The 18,744-nt window shown below is 46.3% G+C and overlaps 1 protein-coding gene across 1 annotated transcript in view; it reads left to right on the top strand.

Moving 5' to 3' along the window:
• Nucleotides 1-2,304: 2,304 nt before the first annotated feature.
• The window catches only part of LOC126474078 (uncharacterized), a 212,214-nt gene continuing 195,774 nt past the window's right edge, over nt 2,305-18,744 (top strand). The window contains exon 1 of the mRNA XM_050101486.1: nt 2,305-2,543. Within this exon, the coding sequence (XP_049957443.1) occupies nt 2,420-2,543 (124 nt within the window). The 5' untranslated portion in view covers nt 2,305-2,419. The remainder of the gene's footprint in view (nt 2,544-18,744) is intronic.

The raw sequence follows: 18,744 nt of genomic DNA, 5'->3' as shown, positions 1-18,744 counted from the left end.
TATCCGAGTTCGACAGAGGAAGGATAGTGGCTTACCGAGATTGTGGATTATCATACAGAGAAATCGCTAGTCGTGTTGGACGAAACCAAACAACTGTAATGCGGATATGTGACCGTTGGATGCAGGAGGGTACGACGGACCGACGTGGTCGATCGCATTCACCTCGGTGCACCACTGCACGTGCTGATAGGCAAATTGTGCGCATGGCAGTGACGGATCGCTCAGTGACATCCCGAACCGTAGCACAGCACATTGCGTCTGTAACGCATCATCCAGTGTCTGCGCGTACCATTCGACGCCGTTTACAGCAGAGTGGTCTGTCCGCAAGACGTCCATTGCTTCGTCTACCATTGACGCAGAACCACAGACGTCTCCGTCGCCAATGGTGTGATGACAGACGGATGTGGACGGCAGAATGGAATGACGTTGTCTTTACTGACGGGGCACGCTTCTGTCTGCAGCACCACGATGGTCGGATTCGAGTGTGGAGACACCGTGGAGAGAGGATGCCGGACAGCTGCATTATGCACCGCCACACTGGTCTTGCACCGGGTATTATGGTATGGGGCGGTATTGGATATTACTCTCGCACGCCTCTAGTACGCATTGCCGGTACTTTAAATAGCCGGCGCTACATATCCGAGGTGCTGGAGCCAGTTGTCCCTCCTTACCTTCAGGGCTCGGGCACAGCCACATTTCAACAGGATAATGCGCGACCACACGTGGCACGCACTGTCCAAAGGTTCTTCGTCAATAACCAGATTGAATTGCTTCCCTGGCCGGCTCGCTCTCCGGCTCTTTCGCCGATAGAAAACATGTGGTCCATCGTTGCTCAACGAGTGACCCACATTACATCCCCAGCTGCCACACCAGATGATCTTTGGCAACGTGTGGAAGCTGCTTGGGCTGCTGTACCCCAGGAACACATCCAACGTCTCTTTGACTCAATGCCCAGACGTGTGGCAGCGGTGATCTCCAACAATGGCGGCTACTCTGGCTACTGATTCTGGCAGGAACCACATGTCACAGACGTCTGTAAACGTAATCATTTGATACTTGGTCAACATGTTATCTACAAAATAAATTTTGTTGTGCTACCTCTTGTCTTTCTTGGTGTTGCATTTACGGTGGGCAGCAGTGTAGTTTAGACAAGAAGAGAATAGAAGCTTTTGAAATGTGGTGCTACAGAAGAATGCTGAAGATTAGATGGGTAGATGACATACCTAATGAGGAAGTACTGAATTGAATTGGGGAGAAGAGGAGTTTGTGGCACAATTTGACCAGAAGAAGGGATCGGTTTGTAGGACATGTTCTGAGGCATCAAGGGATCACCAATTTAGTACTGGAGGGCAGCGTGGAGGGTAAAAATCGTAGAGGAAGACCAAGAGATCAATACATTAAGCAGATTCAGAAGGATGTAGGTTGCAGTAGGTACTGGGAGATGAAGAAGCTTGCACAGGATAGAGTAGCATGGAGAGCTGCATCAAACCAGCATCTGGACTGAAAACAACAACAACCATTTCTCAGAACAGCAACACCGTTAGAACCTTTTGAGTCTACTTTCATTACCACGTCAGCAATTTGTCCCGCCATCAGGTGGTATTGGAGATCGCAGCGGGCAGTGGTGCTTTTATCTGCACAGTTCCGCATTTGTTACCTAACGGCGCTACCAGTTCCCCGTACAGAAATTCAGTCCCGGACCCTAGTGAACCGACTACGTGTGACGCGGTCTGATGAATGGAGTCCGTGCGGCCGCCACCTGCTGTCAACCGATTGTTGTGCAGCTCTCCGGTGTCAGTCCAGTGAAAAGACTGTCGGCGAGGCTTTATGATTTTTCCGTCGACATTATGCACCGCTGTACCTTTCCACGCACAAGTGGACAATTGTCGCGTGTGCGTGTGTCCGCGGCTGAGCTGACGGTGACGGAGTGGCGCGGGCTGCGGCCAGCGCGGCAGGCGGCAGGCGGCGGCTGGGGGTGGTTCGGCCGGAGCGCCGGCCAGCCTTGGCCGGCCGCAAGGCCGCCCTTCACCTGCAGACAGAGCTGCACGCCGGGGCGCGCGACCGGCACGCGCGACGCCCGCCGTACCCGTGGCGCCGCCGCCGCCGCGGCAGCAGCGGGTGGGGGTGGAGGTGGGGGTGGGGGCCGCCGCCGACAGAGCAGCAGAGTGGTCTGGGGGAGAGGGGGGGGGGGGGGGGTCCCCCGCGCGCGCGCGCATTTTCTAATACGTGTGATAGAGCGGCGCGGCGCGGCGAGCGGAGAGCGGGCGAGGCGCGGCAGTGGGAAGTGAAAATATAGGCTAGCCAGGTGAACGGCGCGCGCTAAGGCGCCACGGGACGGCCGCTCGCCACTCAGTCGCCGGCGGCAGCGCGCACCGAACGGACCCGCACCGCTCCCGCACTCCTCCTCCACCCCAGCGCCATGGACTGGACCACGCCGACGCTCGCGCCGATGCTGCTGCTGGCGCTGCTGCTGCTGCTGGCCGCCTCTGCGGCCGATGCCGCCGGCCGCGAGGGCCGAGCGGCGCGCAGGCGCTCCAAGAAGGGTGAGTCCGCCACTTTGCTCCCCGCGTAGCTTAGCCGCACCGTCCCTCACAGTACCACAAGTGCTGCAGCCCGAGTCTCCAGTGTCGAACGGAGGAATCGTACGCGTGGTCCAACAACACTCGTTGTGTTCTCAGTGACGCTTCTACTCGACCGTCCGCAGACAGATTACGTCCACTCTCGCCGAACGAGAGCTGGCGGCAACTCCAGTACGGAACCCCAGTCCTAGCTCAATATTGTCGACAGTGTCCTTCTGTCAGCGCAGACGCCCATCGGAATAGGTTCCTCGCAAAGTCACCGCGCGGTATTAACCGAGCGGTCTGACGCGCTGCAGTCATAGACTCTGCGGCTGGTCCCGGCGGAGGTTCGATTCCTCCCTCGGGCATGGCTGTGTGTGTCCTTACGATAACGCAGGTTAAGTAGTGTGTAAGCTTAGCGACAGATGACCTTAGCAGTTGACTCCCGTAAGATTTCACACACGGCGTACTTGTACAAATGAGCTAGTAGTTCTCCCTACGCACGACCTCGATATCGACGTAAAGTTAATCTCTTCGCATCACCCTGGGAGACACCTCATATAATGAGCTCTATTACGGACAAGAGTTCCATTTTCCAGACCGATTTTCCAGATTTTCTTTTTTTACATCCCTATATGACTTGACGCAAACACCACAACGGTTTCTTCAACGATACGCGCCAGTACGCTGCTCTGTACCTGTGCTGCGTCTATTTTTGACCTTCTTATCCACTTTAAATTGCACTTAACTTCCCTTACCATTTACCATCGATCACAAAATTCATGATCCTTCGCGGTGTTACGTCATTTCCAGAAGCGACAAGTGGTCCAATCCCAGCAGTAAGCCCGGGCGGTGTGGCCGAGCGGTTCTAGGCGCTTCAGTCTGGAACCGCGCGACTGCTACGGTCGCAGGTTCGAATCCTGCCTCGGGCATCGATGTGTGTGATGTCCTTAGGTTGGTTAGGTTTAAGTAGTTCCAAGTTCTAGGGGACTCATGACCTCACATGTTAAGTCCCATAGTGCTCAGAGCCATTTGAACCATTTTTGAACCCAGAAGTAACCTTTACTTCTCAGATTTCCCAAACCAGTTGTGCTTATCTATTGGAAACCTAAAAAACGAGGCACCGTTTTCTCACCAACTTGTTGCATGTCTACTACTTAAGAGCGACTTAGGGTTACAAAGTGTACCTGTTGAAATACACCACCATTAATCGCCAAGGGGATTTTTTTTTAAATTATACAGAGAAGTAATTCCTTAAAGTAGCACCGAGAATATAACACATATAAATCCCTTCACCTGCGTGATCATAATTGTACTGTCAAGGTTCGTCGAAGTTACGCGCAGTACAACGACAATTTTTCCCGAACATAGGTCCCAGCAACAAGTGTTCCTACCCGCTGTTTATCTTCGCGTTCTTAATATCTTCTCTTCTTCTCTGCCTTCTGTTGCTCTACGGGAGCAGGGCAATTAGAGCTCCAACGCTGCGTCGAAGTCGTGATCATTAACGATGTAGCATTAGTCCTGGGCAACGTTTCAGCTGTAATCCCAACCGAGAATTAATCTGAAAGTGGTTTAGCAAAATTACGCAGCCGGCAGCTGTGGCCGAGCGGTTCTAGGCGCTTCAGTCCGGAGCCGCGCTGCTGCTGCTGCGGTCGCCCGTTCGAATCCTGCCTTGGGCACGCATGTGTGTGATCTCCTTAGGTTTAAGTAGTTCCAAGTCTAGCGGACTGATGACCTCAGATGTTAAGTCCCATATTGCTCAGAGCCATTTGAACCAAAACTACGGAAATTTTGAAGCGAAGAATCTCAGCGCTGCCTTCCTAAGTACGAGTCCACACTCTATAAATTATCATTGCGCGATTTGGCATGCAGATGGAGCTCACACTTCGAGTTTCTTACGAAGCTGCAGTTATTCTGCTAAACAGCGTGCTGTTGTTGCTCTTGCGGTACACTTGCCCTCAGAGTCGATGGCATACCTGCAACTCTGTGTGTTAGTGCAATACGAATACACGCCTGCTCACCGCACCGATTCTCGTCGGGTACACACTTTCGTCTCGCATGACAACATTTCCTCTTCCAGATTACGTCGCTACGGTAACTTTCTAGACCACTTTTTAGCCGCACGTGCGACAAAACCAATACTTCGGATATTGTTGCCAATCACCCACGGGCTAGTGCTCGCTGTAACCTCGGCAGTCGTTTTCCTTCAGCAGTGAGAGTTTCCGACCTCTTTAGGACATACCGTTCAACGTACACTTAGCCACAAGCGTTTTATCGACGAATTTAGCTGCTGTTCTACAGCATTCCAATAATACTTCTAGGCCAGAAATAGCGTCTAATGAGCTCCATAAAAGGAACAACTATCCAAAATTTTAAGGGCTGAGGTTGTGATCTTCTCAGCGTTTCCAGAGTGTGAATTCAGTGGATGCTTCCACTGCAGTACAAATGCGATTTGCGGAAGAATTTGTTTCTCCACTGAGCGGAGACGACATAAAAAATTGTTACTCTGTAACACACATATAATTGAAATCCTAAGTGTCGAATCCCGAAATCTAGTTATTTACTTGAGTTTACCATGATAATTTGGTGCTAAAGCTCTTTCACGAAGGGAAAAAACCGCTTTAGCAGATGCTTCATCCCCTATTACAGTACGAAAAATTTAATGATCAACAGTTTTTTACGTATTAACGATAGCATATTAGCATCATCTGGTGGGCTGTGGCAACATTCGTCCACGTCACAACGGAGGGCTCCTTGCGCGGAAAAAATGTCGTTTCTGGTAAGGGCCCCACAGATGTATACGTTCACGTGTTGATTCCGTACCTTGACCTTCAACGATAGAGGAGTGTTTCTCGTATCTAGAGCACCGCCCGCCAGCAGCCGCGCTACAAATGCGAAAAGTAACGGGTAAATGTTGGCGGGACGCCAAATCCATCACGTGTTTTTCTCCCGGTTCTGTCAATAAGGCAGGCGGTTACTGACTTGACGGGACAGTTCCCCTCTCGGCCGGCATGCTTCACTCTGTGACACGGTCTGCGCGAATTCCAGAAATAATTCCAAGTGTAGCGAGTCGGGCTACCTTCTGCTCAGTTTACGACGCCATCGGAAACGTCATTTCTTTGTCCTGTGACAACAGTTCTGTGCACATAATACGGATACAGAGTCCTACATATTCCTCCGGGAAAAGTGTTCGAAGGCAGCTATAGTGAATAGTATAGTTGTATTTCGTGTACCTTAGAAGCTTTATGACAGTGTCAACCTTGCATTGTGCTGCGCGATATTCACAAAGCTGGAAAGGGTCTAGACATAAGTACTTGTCTCAGCAAACCACTTCTTAATGTCCCTACGACGACGACAAAAGACCTCTTGTTGGGAAAACGACGTTCATCGTTTCACCGAATCTCGCAAAGTTCCAGAAAATCGTTCGTCACTAATCTGTGAAAGATTCCATGAAACGGTGGCTACGGATTGCTAACACCATACATTCCAACCAGTGAGTAAAAATATTACAATAAACCTGAAACGACAATATCGCCAATATCGTAAGTCAAATAAAACCTTACTTATATCCTTATTTTATCCAATACATCATTTATATGCTACACGTAATCCTTCGGAATATGTCGTGGTAACCCCTCGGATGACATCTTGTACCATAGCAGGTGTTCATAAGAATCTACACATTCTAAACGCAGTGACTATGAAATGGATAATGATTAGGTCATTATTTAACGTCCTGTCGTGATTGGATCCATTAGTGACAGAGCGAAAACTGGAAACGGACTAGGTGACGTGTGAAATCGGCCTTTAGTCAGGCACCGCCGTACTCGTGTTAAATGATGCAGACAATCTGCGAAGAAACTAAATTCGGATAATCAGACAGAGAATTGAACTACGCTCGTCCTAAACGTGATTTCAGTACGTTAGGCACTGTACCACGTTTGTATTTGCATGGTATTTAAAGACGTATTTCCGTAATAACTGTTCTGATATTAACGTAATACAAATTTGGCAAACCACTAATAATTTTATCACCATCTCGGGATCTGGAATCTGAGAAACGTAGAATTATATTTCCGGTACCCTTACATGCTCTCCCAGTGGCGGAACACAAAATGTTGGCCTTCGCTTGTGGTACTTTCGGTTTACATCTCCATAATTTCTGTTCACGATTGCTTAGTGCTCGCGTACATCAGACATCTGCTTGATAGTTCCTCTACCCTTAGCACACTGTTTTCAGGCTCGTTTTCCGGAAAGCTCTGTGACCGTAGGGGGGGAAACACAGGCTGCCGGTGCCCGCCTGCAGTTTTAGCCGTCAGAACTCTCTGAACGAAGACCGGAATCTCGAGTCGCGCAGCGCAAAGTTGTGTAACCAGTGGCTGCCTCCGCGGCTTCGGCTAATGCCGAAGACACGTGCCGGGAACGTTCTCCTACTCTGCGACCGCAAAACGCTCCCAATCTGCTGAACTGCGAACGTGCCGCCGTTCGCTCCCCTATTACGTTAATTGGCAGTCACCTGTCTTTCGCTTCTTTACAAACTTGCTTTAGTTTCCGTCACCTAATAGAATGATGTCGTTCCCAGCAAAGTTGCGAGTAGCTATTTTTTCCCCCCACTGCAAATACTAATAATGCCCAATTCATAGCTATAGCACGTATGAAAACACAGAGTACTGTGCTCTTCCCAGGTTTTTGCTGAAATTTCAAAGCTGTCCCGGTGGCGAAAGACTCCTGACAGGATTTTTTTGTTTTCAACCCGTCCCCCGTGTCTATGAAAATAGAACACTTTATGTCGTTTTCATCCTCTGTGACTACGTAACGCTTTGACTTGCAGTATCCGAGGGTATAAACTCTTTAACTAAGTATTCGCGTAATTTTTGACTGTTTAACAAGTCTTCGCCATCATAGTGTCCTATCCCCGACAGCTATAGTGAGATTCCAGCCTGAATGCGTCACACAGAAATACGGATCTCTTGTCTAAAGCGAGCGAGAAATTGTCGTTGACGCCTGTACGCAGGTAGCGCCTTATTTTGCTTTTTTCACGCTCTCAATAACAACATTGTTTCACACGACCTTCAGTGTACAGGATACAATACTCTCTGCACTTGGTTACTCCACAGCTATTTTGTAGACGTTCGATACTTGATTGTGGTGACTCATTGAACTGCAACTGTAGCTGCCAGGCAACAAATCAATAAATCATATAACTGAACTAGACATTCACTTGCCTAAATGATATCGCACCATTAAGTATGACGAGTGAACGAAATATTTCAATTCCTAAGTGCCAGACTATACGAACGGAAGTTGTCATGTTCTCCGCGTTAGGGAAATCCACTGTTAAACAATGCAGCCATTTTGTAGATGTCAGTGGAGACGGTGAGGGCGGGGTGGGGGGGGGGGGGGGCAGGGGGTAAGGAAGAGGGTGGGGGAGAGTCAGAGGAGGGGGTAGCAGGGGCGGTTGGAGAAGGGGATTTGAAAATGAAAGGAAAGGCCTGCTTGTTTTCCTTGGCTGAGAGTGAGAGCTGGTGGACTTCACCCTGAACAAATAAGGACGTGGTACAGGTACACAGTAGAGCGAGATAGGGAGTAACATGACGAAGGCCTTTGGATGTGGTGACAGCACAGCAGCATGTGAGGTGTCTTAGCCCACCTTCTGTGGGAACGAATGTATAGAATTAAGTGAATATTATGAAGTGTATGGATAGAGGAAGCAATAGGTAGCCGTTGGATGAGATAAGACGAAGAATTTTCATTTTCAGGCAAAGAGGAAGTGAGTGTGACACGTGATTAGTTTAGGCTGGACCACTGCGGACGGGTGGTGTCTCGAAGAGGGCATTTAGGCGAAACTTCCACTTTGCCGCGAGTAATCGGCGCGATGCTGTCTCAGTGAGCCTTTGGACTACATTCTCGTCATGTGTTTGACGGCAGTATGCACAGAAATTGCTAAGAGGGATGAAATGATTACGGATACCGAAGCCAAAGTCCTGGAAGTGGTAGGACCGCCTAGTGCTCCTACTTAATACTACGTTGCCACTGGTTACAAGCGAATATGGTTGCGTCTCCAACCAATCAATGTATCTTGGTGGTGAAGGAACGTCTGTAGCATCAGTACGAAAAAGTAAGTCGAATGATGGTAGGATCGAGATAGATGAATGAAGTTCAGGAAAATGCATCTGCCACTGCTCTACAAATGCAAAACAAATCAACTGTTTGTGGAAACTTGGTTATTACAAAGGAACAACGGAAGGCGTAAAGCTGCGGTACATTACGACTGGATACCGTCGGATACTGTCGGATATATGTTAGTGGAGATGAATATATAGTTGTTCCAATTAAAGCATAGGTGACATCGTGGACATAGGTTTCAAAGCAGTTTTGGTATGCGATTTGATACCCAGTACTAACCGTAGAAGCCATTGCGGAAGTCGTAGCTTCAAAGATTGTCAAAGATGACACCATCTTCATCAGTGGCAGTAATAACTTGAACTATTACTGACTCCTGTGGGCGCCCTTTTTGCTATTTCATATATCTACAACGTAAAGCGTTACTTTGGCTTTAGTGAATTAGAAGAAAGAGACTAACAATTGTGAAGGAGTGCCGTGTTGATGGAAACATTACGGTCAGAGACGTAATGGTTCATCATCCAAACATTGGAAGAATTCCTACATCTACATCTACATTTATACTCGGCAAGCCACCCAACGGTGTGTGGCGGAGGGCACTTTACGTGCCACTGTCATTACCTCCCTATTCTGTTCCACTCATGTATGGTTCGCGGGAAGAACCACTGTCGGAAAGCCTCCGTGCGCGTTCGAATCTCTCTAATTTTACATTCGTGATCTCCTCGGGAGGTATCAGTAGGGGGAAGCAATATATTCGATACCTCATCCAGAAACGCACCCTCTAGAAACCTGGCGAGCAAGCTACACCGCGATGCAGAGCGCCTCTCTTGCAGAGTCTGCCACTCGAGTTTGCTAAACATCTCCGTAACGCTATCACGCTTATCAAATAACCCTGTGACGAAATGTGCCGCTCTTCTTTGGATCTTCTCTATCCCCTCCGTCAACCCGACCTGGTACGGATCCCACACCGATGAGCAATACTCAAGTATAGGTCGAACGAGTGTTTTGTAAGCCACCTCCTTTGTTGATGGACTACATTTTGTAAGGACTCTCCCAATGAATCTCAACCCGGCACCCGCCTTACCTACAATTAATTTTATATGATCATTCCACTTCAAATCGTTCCGTACGCATACTCCCAGATATTTTACAGAAGTAACTGCTACCAGTGTTTGTTCCGCTATCTTATAATCATACAATAAAGGATCCTTCTTTCTATGTATTTGCAATACATTACATTTGTCTATGTTAAGGGTCAGTTGCCACTCCCTGCACCAAGTGCCTATCTGCTGCAGATCTTCCTGCATTTCGCTACAATTTTCTAATGCTGCAACTTCTCTGTATACTACAGCATCATCCGGGAAAAGCCGCATGGAAGTTCCGACACTATCTACTAGGTCATTTATATATATTGTGAAAAGCAGTGGTCCCATAACACTCCCCTGTGGCACGCCAGAGGTTACTTTAACGTCTGTAGACGTCTCTCCATTGATAACAACATGCTGTGTTCTGTTTGCTTCAGGGTAGTTGTGAATTTAATTTAATGCGCGTGAAACGTAGATTTTAAATATGTTTCCTTCTTGTATCTGCATCTTGACTTATCCAGTGGAGAATAGTTATGTAAGGATAATAGCCACCCAGACTGTGTCATATGAAATGATTATGTCTCGAGTAGACATCAAGGAGGGGACTGCTGACGGTTAGGCAGACACTGCAAGCAGGTGACGCCGGTTCGTCATTATATATGTTGAACAGAAATCTGGACAGAAATGTGCTACAGAAGACGAGGAAAGATTCTGTGTAGAACTGGAAGTTAGGTACGAGACAGAGAATTTTTTTTTTTTTTCATTCCTTACTCCTTATTCCGTACTCCTGAGAGTTGGGCGTGCTGTTATAGAACAAATTTGGTTCTTTTCAGTCCAGTATTCCTGTAGGCCGGATGGGACATAGGGGAACCCAGTTTGGAGTAGTAGGTGTGGAGACTCTCATTCGCCGGCGCGGTAGTGGCCGAGCGGTTCTAGGCGCTTTAGTCTGGATCCGCGCGACCACTACGGTCGCAGGTTCGAATCCTGCCTCGGGCATGGATGTGTGTGATGTCCTTAGGTTAGTTAGGTTTAGGTAGTTCTAAGTTCTAGGGGACTGATGACCTCAGAAATTAAGTCCCATAGTGCTCAGAGCGATTTGAAGCAAATTAACCGTTTCAATGCAGTTCTTGTTGACACGTCTGGGCTCAGAAACCCTCTTACCTGTGCTGTCTGCCCTTGGAATACGACGATTCTGGCGGACGTCTGCGCTGCGTGGACGTCCGGGAACTCGTCTACGTGTGTGTGTGTGTGTGTGTGTGGATGATCACGTGACCGCTGATACTAGCATCGTTGCAGAATTGAAGCAGCACGTCCAACCTGTGTGGCAATTCTCCGAAAGGACAATCCCGTCACTCGCAAGGCCACCATTTGGCCCCTTTTCAAACTCGCTCAGTTGGCTGTGGGAAGCACGACTGCGTCTCCGTGGCACGGTTGCCTGTTTGCTTCACACGCCACGTTTGCACCAAACTGAACCTTTTTCTTCTGAGCATCCCGTATCAAAGAGTGGACACAGATAGCCCTCTGGTAGCTATGCCACTACGCTGTCTCTTGGCGGACGACGTTGAAAACGTTGTCAGTACATCTACTACCCCCAAGTGGATTATGCCGTCATTGGATCAAAATCGACGCCGTCTTTCTACGTGTACTCACTTTTCTCCGCCAGTGTGCGTGTGTGCCACCTAGAAACTAAACCAGACTGTATAATAGCGGTTACTCTATAATTTCCTTTGATTGTTCCTTTCGAAGAGGCAACAATTTCCAGCTAATTAAAGATTAAAAGTATCACTATTCACTAACTACATTTATCAAAATAATAACTACTTACCCGTTACTAATTTAGATCTCGGTCCTTCCTTGTCTGAACTTTACTTCAAAATAGATGGCACCAGGTTTACAGCCTTATTCTCATCGGTGTTCTCCTACGTTCGCGTCTCCAACTGGATGTCTTCGTCTGTTCAACTGGTGGCACCCTTTGTGTACAGTGCCTTCCGTCTAACGACTTCTAATATATTGTGAAATGTTCATCATGTATTGCCATGCTTTATATGTTTCTCTATTTTCTATGGCTGTCTGTTGTGTCTGTCGGCCGAAGAGCGGCGTACGTAGCCCGCTGTCGGCCACGCCTCATCTGAGGCGCGAAATAACAACAAAGGGCAGAAAAAGAAAGTTTACACAGCCTGTAGTATTTCTGGCCTGTAATATTCAGGTACAAGAAGCTTTTCTTGGAGCAGTTGAGAAGGCAGCAGTGGGAAGATGACGTAATGTGGTGTCAGGTACGGGTATCTTGAGAAAAACCTCCTAAATTGCGGTCCCTCTCCGCGATTGGCTGCTGCGTTCGGAAGTTGAGCACCAAAACGATCAACTTCGGTTAATAATATTAGAAAAAACTAAACAGCGAATTTACTGGTATTTCATTTAAAAGCGTCTCTCAATAACAGGCTGTCATTCCGTTATTTCAAAAGTGTTAATAACCAGCAGGATAGTAAACAACTGCTAAACGAAAAGGCAGAGGAAGCACTTCGGATGACGCCTTATCTGGACGGCAGGCGAGGTGGTTCGGCTGTACGATCAGAGCTGGTTCAGCTGCCTTAGTCGGTATCGGTTAAGGACTTAATTAGAAATCTGTGGTTATCTCGATATGTAACTACGCAAAGACGCAGTTCATTGGTCTGTTTACTTTTTATGAACGTGTGAATAATGGAAATTAGTTGTGATTCATAAAGTGGAATGTAATTGTGCAGTTTCTAGTTGTTGTTATGGTCTTCAGTCCTGAGACTGGTTTGATGCAGTTCTCCATGCTACTCTATCCTGTGCAAGCTTCTGCATCTCCCAGTACCTACTGCAACCTACATCCTTCTGAATCTGCTTACTGTATTCATCTCTTGGTCTCCCTGTACGATTTTTACCCTCCACGCTGCCCTCCAATACTAAATTGGTGATCGCTTGATGCCTCAGAACATGTCCTACCAAGCGGTCCCTACTTCTTGTCAAGTTGTGCCACAAACTCCTCTTCTCTCCAATTCTATTCAATACCTCCTCATTAGTTATATGATGTACCCATCTAATCTACAGCATTCTTCTGTAGCACCAAATTTTGAAAGCTTCTATTCTCCTCTTGTCTAAACTACTTATCGTCCATCTTTCACTTCCATACATGGCTACACTCCATACGAATACTTAAAGAAACGACTTCCTGACACTTAAATCTATACTCGATGTTAACAAATTTCTCTTCTTCAGAAACGCTTTCCTTGCCATTGCCAGTCTACATTTTATATCCTCTCTACTTCGACCATCATCAGTTATTTTGCTCCCCAAATAGCAAAACTCCTTTACTACTTTAAGTGTCTCATTTTCTAATCTAATTCCCTCAGCATCACCCAACTTAATTCGACTACATTCCATTATCTTCGCTTTGCTTTTGTTGATGTTCATCTTATATCCTCCTTTCAAGACACTGTCCATTCTGTTCAACTGCTCTTCCAAGTCCTTTGCTGTCTCTGACAGAATTACAATGTTTTTATTTCTTATCCATGGATTTTAATACCAGTTTCTAGTAATCTACTGGTAAAAAGCGACTTGCATCTCATATTAAAAAATCTGATTCAAGATTTAATTATTTATACAGTATCAGTTCCGCGCTAAGAGTTTATTATAGCCTCAAGGCAACGGACTCACGACCCACGTGCTCTTTTCTGCGCAGGGGACAACAACTATACAAGACTGCAGGTTGGTGAACGTTCATTAAAACTTATGCATTCCACTCAGTGCGATGGAAGCAAATAGGTATCTCGCGCGTACTGCAGTCTTAATACAAATCAGATCAGTAATACGTCATATGGGGTAACACAGAGGAGATACGAAGGAGAGAAATTTTCAAGGGAAAGAGTTTACGATACATTTGTATACATTTCCCTCTCCCTCTCACAGTGCCTCTGGAATCCAGAAGACCGAGCGCGGGCTAAACAGCTCCAGTACGGCTACTTGTGCAGTTTACCTGCCGACTGCGGCTCGTCCTCCGCCTCCGCGCCTCCCCCTGCCCACCTGCCACCTGGTGCTGCCCCGGGCCGTCCCGCCGCCGGACGCCGCCGCTGCAGCCCTTGCGACAGACGGACAGTCAGACAGCACGGCTTTCCCAATGGGCGCCGCGGCAGGAAGTCTCGCCTGTTGCCGCCCTGTTTCTCAAGACACGCCAATGCAGCTCTCACGGCTGCGGAACTCTTTTTTACGGAGCCCACCGGACCGCTGCTTCGCAACTACCGTCACAGACGCGACGTATTTTTTACAAGTGTATTCCCACAATGAAGATGAACATGAAGATGAGACGGAAAATACGATACTGCGAGAACAATTTTACAGAACAGCAGAGTCGGAACAATGTCCCAGGAGTAGACGACACTCGGTCAGAACTACTCAGACTGGAGAGACAGCCATCACAAAACTCTTCCATCTGGTGTGCAAAACTCTTCCATCTGGTGTGCAAGGTGAAACAGACAGGTGGAATACCCTCACGCTTCAAGAAGAATATAAAAATTCCAATTCCGTATAAAGCAGCTGCTGACAGGTGTCTCGGTTTCAAAATACTAACACGACTTCTTTAGCGGAGAATGAAAAAACCGGTAGAAGCTGACCTGGGGGAAGATCAGTTCGGATTCCGGAGAAATTCGGGAATATGCGAGGCAATACTGACCCTACGACTTACCTTAGAAGATGGGTTAACGAGAGGCAAACCTACGTTTCTAGCATTTGTAGACTTAGAGATAGCTTTTGACAATTGTAAGTGGAATACTTTCTTTGAGATTCTAGAGGTAGCAGGAGTAAATGTAGTGAGTGAAAGGCCATTTACAGCATGTACAGAAACCAGACGACAGTTATAACAGTCGAGCTGCATGAAAGGGAAGCAGTTGTTGAAAAGGGAATGAGACACTATTGTAGTCTATCGTCGACGTTATTCAATCTGCACATTGAGCAAGCAGTAAAGGAAACAGAAGAAAAATTTGGAGAAGTAAATAAGACTTAGGGAGAAGAAATAAAAACTTTGAGGTTTGCCGATGACATTGCAATTCTCTCAGACACCGCAAACGGCTAGGAGAAGCAGTTGAACGGAACGGACAGTGTCTTGAAAGTAGGATATAAGATGAACACTAACAAAAGTAAAACAAGAATAATAGTATGTAGTCGAGTTAAATGAAGTGATGCTGAGAGAATCGGATTAGGAAATGAGACTCTTAAAGTGGTAGAAGAGTTTTGGTATGTGGGCAGCAAGGTAATTGATGACGGCCGAGGGGTGAGAGATATAAAATGCAGGCTGGCAATGGCAAGAATATCGTTTATGAAGAAGGGAAATTTTTTAACATAGAGTATAGATTCGAGTGTCAGGAAGTATTTTCTGAAAGTATTTTTATGGAGCGTACCACGTATGGAAGTGAAACACAGACGATGAACAGTTTGGACAAGAAGAGAATAGAAGCTTTTGAAATTTGGCGTTACAGAATAATGCTGAAGATTGCATGGATAGATTACCTAACTAACGAGGAGGTATTGAATAGAACTGAGGAGACGAAAAACTACGTCACAACCTGGTCAGAAGAAGCGCTCGATCGATAGGACACACACTCTGAGACATCAAGACATCACCAGTTTAGTAGTGGAGAAAAGTGTCGGGGCATAAAAATCTTAGAGAGAAACAAAGACATGTGTACAGTAAACTGTTTCAGAAGGATGCAGAATGCAGAAGTTATTCGGAAACGAAGAGGATTGCAGAGAATAGAGTAGCGTGGGGAGCTGCATCGAATTAATCTTCGGACTGAGGACCACAACAACGAAAAATCCTACAGCATGAGCATCACACAAGGCACGGTGCGTCACGTTGAAACAGGCATTCCACATATCTAGGCCTTCTGACCGAGAAAGTAACGAACACAGTCCAGAAGCAGGTTGAGCTACAGCGGCCTGGTTCTTCAGTGAGCTTCCCCCAGCTCTGAGGCCTTAGTGTATGTCTACGTATGGCCTAATTTATTACATGACGGATGTAATTTTATAACAAGATTATTGTATCGCAGTATCATCTCAGTACAAATTAATGTACTGTTAACCACTTTCCTGTCCTTAGATATCTAAAAGACCTATATTTCCACCAGCTACTGTAAAATGTTATTATGATCTCTTACCAGGTACTACGCTGTCCGTGTGTCCCCAAACATAGTTTTTTAAGTCATGCTGAGAACCCGATAAGAGCACCAAACACCAGTAAAATACGATAGTAAAACAAATACAGTAAGAGTAGTGAACGCAGGCGTCTGCTGCAAGGAACACAGCAACCTTAAACGGTTCGGAGCTCCACTCAATTGAACACCAAATGGTGTGAGTTAGAACCTTTAACGTGTTGTCAGCAGGGCAACGAATATCTCAGAATTCGCTAGTCTAAAGAGTCAAACTAGTAAGACATCGAGTAATACGAAACTTCCTGGCAGATTAAAACTGTGTGCCCGACCGAGACTCGAACTCAGGACCTTTGCCTTTCAAGGCAAGTGCTCTACCAACTGAGCTACCGAAGCACGACTCACGCCCGGTACTCACAGCTTTACTTCTGCCAGTACCTCGTCTCCTACCTTCCAAACTTTACAGAAGCTCTCCTGCGAACCTTGCCCGCGAAAGGCAAAGGTCCCGAGTTCGAGTCTCGGTAGGGCACACAGTTTTAATCTGCCAGGAAGTTTCATATCAGCGCACACTCCGCTGCAGAGTGGAAATCTCATTATCGAGTAATACGCTTTGTCTGTTCGCTAAACACAATAAGGCCAGACATCAAGAAGTGCCATCCTCAACAGGGTCAGCTACCTCCTCACTGATCCCTTGCCTGCTCGATGACGCCATGCACTGTAAAAGGTGTATACATCAAGTAGGAGTGACCACAAGGTTGACTGCGAGCTCTTTTAATATGCTAGGACGTAGTAAATTGCATAGCTAGATGCGTTTGCATGTCGCTGGAGTTACCTAGCTGTGAAGTTAAGGTTAACATTGGTTTTAAATAAAATTACTTCATTGCCATACGGGACAGCCTCCCCATCCGCCAACTTTTGTTTGCAGAATGGACAATATAGGAGCTAACACTAAGCCTTGCGGGACCGCAGGAAACGCGCTTACAATACCGATAGCACCGCATAAACCTTCGTGAAAATTCACCTGAATGTTTGTTGCTTCAAAGCCAGAATACATGAGATTCTGCTACTATCAAATGTCGGATACCCGATATGATAGTCAAGGTTGTACGGTAGAGTACGTGTTCTGTCAGAGAATCTGCTATGAGCAGTAACAGTCAGTTCAGTGTAAACATGCCATCTGGACAGGAATGTGGCATGTCCGGTGACGTAGTGCCAGATGCTGCTCGAATTATAGCGCTTAGAGAACCACTGAAATGCCTAGAAACAACAAGGACAGGAAACAGCTCGCAGGACTTCTCCGGACTTTCCACCTGATTGCTTGCCGACGGCTCTGCGAGTTCGCTCTCTTCGGATTGCGACGTGGCCGACTGCCAACATGACACAGCTAGTCACAGTATTCCTGCTTCCGCAACGGGCTTCGCAACGTACTTCATTGGAGGTTATAACCACACATTACAAGCTCTAAAAAAGCCAGCAGTCTTTTCATCTTGTCTTCATTTCTGTAGGATCGATAAGCTCACTGCGTTTCCTTTCAATTACGGATTCGTTTTTAGTCCATTTTGTATATTTTACGTATGTGGTTTTTAAGTTATCTCCCACATGTATTAACATTTCAACTCGCAATGTTATTTTAATGTTTCCAGTGTACTGTCTGCAATGCTATTAACATGCTTGTTACACAAGGGATCAAATAGATTTACAGATGCCACCTGTAATGAAATCTATGTGTAGGATTGAGAAATTCGTAACCGCTTTTTTGTGTAACCCTACACTCTTAACTATCCTATTTCTTTTTCCCTGTGTCAAAATATGGTGACATTATTGATGGTTCTCTTTGTTTCATTGCAGAATGTATGCACAAAGAAAAGCAGCTATCGCCAATAAGTGCTTTACTGGGAAATCGTAAACGAACTTTAACAGTTTAACGTGGAATGTGACTGACAGTACTTGGTAGCTGTAAAAGCCACGTTATTCGTAAGAAAATGGTGTGTTAGCCATTCCCTGTACTTGTGCTGCAAGTTTTCACACAACAGTGCGATCGCTTCAGCCAAATGAATCATCGAAAACAACCAGCGTAATTTTTTCTACACGTGTAGACAGCGACCGATACTCCCACAGATAGTGAGGTGAGCGGGTTGTCTACCTCGCAGGAAGTATTTTCAACGTCGTGGCAATAGTGTTGATTAGTTCTAGTTACCGTATAACTTTCATGGATTATTATTACTAGCATTACCCAAAACACATGTCTTGTGGTAGAAATTTTTCTTCTTAGTGATTAGTCTCACCGGGATAACTGAGCTCTTCAACATCTTGCGCTACAGACGTTCAGTGCAGGTTCTGAGTCAAGAATTTGTGTTCTTTACAAGCGAATATGCAAGTTATTCCATTGCACCAAAAAATCTTTCTTTGAAAACAACAATTTACTGTTTATTAAAGTTTTGCAGCTGTTCACTTACAGTCATTGCAGAGACACTTCCGTTGCTGAGAGAATGTAAAATGGTCTACTCAGTACAGTCACTGAACCTGTTCCTATTTCCAATCCAAAAAGTAAATTCTGCTACAGTCCAAAATCGTTGGGCATTTTAATTCTGTGGGTAGGGCAATAAAGGAAGAAAAATATTTATTGCATTACTGAAACAAGACATGCGCAGAACTGTTTCATTTATTTAGGCAGACATTGAATTTTCAGTTCAAGTTCTAAACATATTTCGTAATAGTCACTGTAGTCTAGACTGTTCTCTAAGTATAAAATAAGGCACCAAATTTCAGTTTTCTTGGGTGCCTACACTTTTAATTTAGAAAGCCGGACATCGGTAC

This window comes from Schistocerca serialis, chromosome 4 (assembly GCF_023864345.2).
Source record: "Schistocerca serialis cubense isolate TAMUIC-IGC-003099 chromosome 4, iqSchSeri2.2, whole genome shotgun sequence".
Taxonomy (NCBI): domain Eukaryota; kingdom Metazoa; phylum Arthropoda; class Insecta; order Orthoptera; family Acrididae; genus Schistocerca; species Schistocerca serialis.
The sequence above is the reverse complement of the archived record's forward strand: the minus strand, read 5'-3'. Positions and strand labels throughout refer to the sequence as shown.